At 56.0% G+C, this 5,549-nt stretch overlaps 1 protein-coding gene across 1 annotated transcript; it reads left to right on the top strand.

The window, feature by feature from the left end:
- The first annotated feature begins 3,463 nt into the window (after positions 1-3,463).
- On the top strand, positions 3,464-5,276 carry LOC119275181 (acyl transferase 7-like). Its single transcript, XM_037555983.1, has one exon. It carries the CDS (start codon positions 3,479-3,481, stop codon positions 4,994-4,996), a length of 1,518 nt encoding a protein of 505 aa, XP_037411880.1. The 5' UTR covers positions 3,464-3,478; the 3' UTR covers positions 4,997-5,276.
- Positions 5,277-5,549: the final 273 nt, after the last annotated feature.

Raw genomic sequence — 5,549 nt, 5'->3', positions numbered from 1 at the left:
TGCGACAATGCTGGAACCCTCACCCGGCGGTGCTGCAACCAGAGGGAGGGAGACACGCCCGGCCCGACGGAGCTGCATACGGCGAACGCCCCAGGTGAGCTGCAACGGCGAGCAGCCCCGGCGAGCTGCGACGGCGAGCTGCGACGGCGAGCGGCCCCGGTGAGCTGCGACGCGGCGTCCAAGGGCGAGCACGAGGAGGCTGACCCGCGGAGATCCGTTTTTTTCCTGCGTTTACGCGTGCGTGCGGGAGGAAGAAGAAGCCGGGGGCGATTCATTTTTTTTTCCTGGATCCAACGACCCGCGCGGCTCACATCCAACGGCCTGGGCTAGACCGGCCGAAACTTTCGGCCGGCGCACCGGCGCCTATCAGCGCCCTTTTTTTAATGCATGCCTCAAAATTGCTGACTCCATCTCTGTATTAAGTAGAATAGGGCAATGATCTGATTTGGCAGCTGCGAGATGCTCAACTGATGCAAAGGGGAAAAGTGCCGACCAACTAGGACTGGCCAGAGCACGATCCACGCGCACCTTGCAGAACTCGACCCCCCCCCCCCTTACTCTTTTTTCCCACGTCCAGTCCAAACCTTTGTAACCCAGGTCAGCAAGCTCACAGACATCCACATCCATATGCTCCTCCGGACGCAGCACCTCGTTGAAATCTCCGATACGTACCCATGTGAGGGTGCTCTCTCCTCGTAACCTCTTCATCATCTCCCAAGTATTCTGTCTCAAGCTTCTGTTTGCTTCACCATAGAAACAAGATAAACGCCAATCATCCTCACCTGGCTGAGTGATCCATGAGTCTATGTGATACTACAAAAAATGCTATATTGCCAAATTAACATGATCTCTCCAAAAAATACATAAACCACCACTACAACCGCTACTAGGAACTGCAAAGCTATTAGAAAAGCCTAAAGAACCAGCCAAACCCTCCACTCGGGCCTTCGCGAGTTGAGTTTCAACAATGCAAAGGATCGACGGCGCACACGCCTCCACGAGATCGCGGAGCTCTCTGACTGTCACGGGGTCGCCAATTCCGCGGCAGTTCCAGCACATGGTCTTCATCACGCCTGGCAACACGTTTAACTAAGCTACAAACGTGGGCACATGGGCTACCCAAAACTGGTTGGGCAGGCCAAGTTGGGGCAAGCTGAAAGGAAACACATTTTCTCTTCTCTCCCTCAAAAGGCCCAACTATATCGATGGTCTTCAATGTTTCGGCCATGCCCCATCTGGCCTTGTCATAACTCGGCCGGTGGTTGTAATCACCCTGACAACTCTTCTAACAATTTGATGCACATACCGGGGTGTATTCTATGCAGAAGAAACAAAGATCCAAACAATTGAATGTGTTGATGAGTAGCCCATGTGCCTCTCCACGACACAAGAACTCAGTTTAATGTTAGTTTCAACCAGAATAATCTCCCAAATGCAGAAAACAATATCTTCAATTCTATAGCGTTGTCCAGACCATATTTTAGAAGGAGTATTCTGTCGGTTCGCCTTGCCGCCCCGATATTGATAGAACCGGGGCTGGAGGTCTCCCTTAGATCACTAGTTAATGCTGGACAGCTCAACGAGAGAGACAAGTCGTATGGTAGTTTAACAGGGAAAGGAATACGTGCGAGACACTGAAACTCTCGCCAACTAAAGTAGCACATACAGTATTGTTGAAGCTGATCGGTGCACTAGTTGGAGTGGCTTAGTTTGGTGGGAGTTATAGTTTGGTGCGCTTGTGAGTGGTGAGCTCGCAGCCGGATCCCAGCAAACAAACAAACGCCCGTGCAACTTGCTCCCAGTGGCTGCTTACAAGACCACAACAGAGGCCACATTATACAAGTTCAGTGTATGCTTCTCATCAACACATGAAGCAGATGCGTGAACGCAACGGTTGGCGAAGTGGCGAATGCAATCATCCGCACCTTGGCTGTAATCCAATGATAATTTGGCTAAGCGCGCGCATGTAAAAAATCTACTACTAGCACAAATCTGTAGCTCTTAATCTAGTTCTGTCGGAAAGTGATCTGCATGTGTATATAGTGTTTGCTAGTGAGTATCCTGTACGCGCGGCTGCTGCTTTAACGCTTTCGATTGGAATGCCTTTTTATACAGAGCGCAACGATGTGAGAACTCGAGGAAAATGTGGCACGCAGAAACTATAAATATCATCGAGCCCAAAAGGAAAAGGGGATATCACGTATAAGGCCAGGCACCAAACCAAGCCACTGAACTACTCCCTCCGTTCCGAATTACTTGTCTTAGATTTGTCTAGATACGAAGGTATCTAGCACTAAAATGAGTCTAGATACATCCGTATCTAGACAAATCCAAGACAAGTAATTCGAAACGGAGGGAGTACACTGGAGCACCTTCTACAATTAATAACAATACTTTTCTTTTGCGGCACTCTCTCTCACGCGCATTCCGTTTTGGTGTCCCTCTCGCCCATCCGGCGGTCCGTCCTCGTCTGAGAATAGTCGATCGCCATCACCATCCCTCATCGTTACTTTTCTGGATCAAGGCCCCCCTCACATCACCATCAACAACGATTAAGTACGTAATTACGCAGTTCGTGAATTTGCCACCAGCTCGCGTTCTCGTCCACGCCAAGAGGAGTGGTTAATTACTCGGTTAAACGGAGCACGCGCCCGGTTTGGACCGCGTCGGTCCATGGACCGGGTACGCTGCCGTCGCGTGCCTGAGCTGGAGGGAGCATCGCCTGGGTTTTCACCGTGGAATGCGTCACGGTTAACTCCGCGTGGCATTTGCCGGTGGAGAAACCGTCTTGGCGACGACGCATAACGATGGATAGACGGACGCTAGTTAAATGTGTCTGAAACTGAATAGACAGATTGATAGTTCAGGCACGCATGTCATCGGTCCGAAGATGTGCAAATGCTAAAACATGCACTACATCCCAAGTTAATATGGGCGGGCTGATGTTGCAGTCCGTGGCACGGTGACTGATTGATGCGTGTCGGCCGCGTGCTACACGGGGCTGCGAGTGGGCCGGGCCAGGGAGGCGTTGCTCCCACCACCTTTAGTTTCTACCGGCCTTTGCTGACAGTAGCCCTGCCTGAATTAATGGACGGGTCAATACACCATGCCACTGTCGGCTCGTATTAGGATGTGCAAATACACCATGCATGCGTACGTGTACTGACAGAGATACATTACCAGCTATTAGCAGCCTAGCACTCCACACGATGATGGTGCCGAGCTGATGCTGCCGCCCGTGCCATGATAATTGATGCACGGCTGCTGGCGCGTGCTGTAGCCTATCCTATGGATTGGAACACGAGGCTGCAAGTGGATAGAGCCACGAAAGCGCCGCGCCGCTCCACCACCTTTGTCCTTTGCCTTTCTCCCCCACCCCACCCAGCCTCGGAGAAAATATCATCCCGGTCAAGAGAAAAAAAGAACTCATCCCGGACAGCTTCTGGCATTCACTCGTCCGACACCCATCCTCGTCACCATGCCAAACATTTCCCCCGCGCACGTCGCTCCTATAAATACGACGCGGTTCCGCCTCCCCTGCCAAGTCAAAGCAACCAGCAGCGAGCCAGCCAGGCAACCGATTGAGTTGAATACGACGCGCTTCCGCTCCGGCCACCTACCACCAATCCTCCCTCTCGCCAGCTCCGATCCCCATTGCAGCATTCCTGCCTCCGACCCACCCATGGCGGCCGCCAAGTCCGTCAAGCGGCTGGCGCAGCGGCTGGTCACCCCCGCCGAGCCCACGCCGGCCGGCCCGCTCCGCCTCTCCTGGCTCGACCGCTACCCCACCCAGATGGCGCTCATCGAGTCGCTGCACGTCTTCAAGCCGGCTCCTGGCCGGGACGGCGGCGATGCCGGCCCGGCGAGCACCATCGAGCGGGCCCTGGCGCAGGCCCTCGTCCAGTATTACCCACTCGCCGGCCGCCTCGGGTTCACAGAGGAAGGTGGGCTGCTGCAGGTCGACTGCGGCGGCGACGGCAGCGGCGTCTGGTTCACCGAGGCCGCCGCCGGCTGCGCGCTCGAGGACGTCGAGTACCTGGAGCACCCCATGATGATCGCCAAGGACGAGTTGCTCCCGCCCACGCCGGCACAGGAGCAGGACGCGCGGAAGCTCGTCCTGCTCGTCCAGGTCACCACCTTCGCCTGCGGCGGCTTCGTCGTCGGCTTCCGCTTCAGCCACGCCGTCGCCGACGGCCCCGGCGCCGCGCAGTTCATGGCCGCCGTTGGCGACATCGCCCGCGGCCGCGCCGTGGAAGGGTTGACGGTGGAGCCGCAGTGGGGCCGCGAGGCCATCCCCGACCCGGCCGGCGCCGTCATCGGCAGCCTGCCCAGCCCCGCGGGCGCCAAGCGCCTCGAGTACCTCGCCATGGACATCTCCGCAGACTACATCAACCACTTCAAGTCCCAGTACAACTCGTCGCACACCGGCTCCTGGTGCTCGGCGTTCGAGGTGCTGGTGGCCAAGGCGTGGCAGAGCCGCACCCGCGCGGCGGGGTTCGAGCCGGACTCCACCGTCCACCTCTGCTTCGCCATGAACGCCCGGCCCCTCCTGCACGCCTCGCTCCCGCGCGCCGGGGCCGGGTTCTACGGCAACTGCTACTACATCATGCGCGTGTCGACACCCGCGGGCAAGGTGTCCGGCTCCACGATCCCCGAAGTGGTGAAGATCATCAAGGACGGGAAGAGGCGGATGCCGTCGGAGTTCGGGCGGTGGGCGACCGGGGAGGCCGGCGCCGACGGCGGCGCGGACCCGTACCAGATCACGTCGGACTACCGGACGCTGCTGGTGTCAGACTGGACGCGGCTCGGGTTCGCCGAGGTGGACTACGGCTGGGGACCTCCGGCGCACGTCGTGCCCCTGACGAACCTGGACTACATCGCGACGTGCATCTTGGTGAAACCGTGGGCGCACAAGCCAGGGGCGCGGCTCATCACTCAGTGCGTGACGCCCGACCGCATCGCCGCCTTCCACGAAGGGATGCTCGACATGAACTGACCGGAGCCGAGCACGACGACGGAGCCAAAGAAGAAGTCCAAGACGAAGGCGAGAGGAATTGACATGTTTATGTGATGATTAAATTAGTAGGTAATATTGGGTTGGTTGTTTGGATGGATTGATGTAGGTTGGTGGTGTGTAGTTTAACCGGAAATAAGCTCCCCGATTCGGGGGGTTGGGTCGTGATTGGATTTGGTGGGAAAAGCCACCAACTAACTAATCCTTGTAAGAATCATTTGTGACATGATACTATACTAGAGAAATTTTGTTTTGTTTCTCTTGTCGCATGGCTGAGATCCACGGTGGTGGTGGCTTGTGAGCAGTGTGCTCACTGTGTGCTCCGCCTGCGTTTTGTGTCGGTCACACACTGATTGCACGGCCGATTCAGTAGTGCCAAGCCAGTGATGCAACGCGCAACAATTTTCTGATCGTGCACGAATCTCGTCGTAGCACAACCGTTCTGCATCCACTTGCAGCATGCGTCGACAAGAAAATGCCCAGATGTCGCTGGCTTCTTCCTTTTTTATCTGTTTATTTATTCATATGGTTTACT

Source organism: Triticum dicoccoides, chromosome 3B (assembly GCF_002162155.2).
Source record: "Triticum dicoccoides isolate Atlit2015 ecotype Zavitan chromosome 3B, WEW_v2.0, whole genome shotgun sequence".
In the NCBI taxonomy this organism is placed as follows: domain Eukaryota; kingdom Viridiplantae; phylum Streptophyta; class Magnoliopsida; order Poales; family Poaceae; genus Triticum; species Triticum dicoccoides.
Note: the sequence above shows the minus strand (reverse complement) of the source record. Positions and strands in the feature narration are given on the sequence as shown.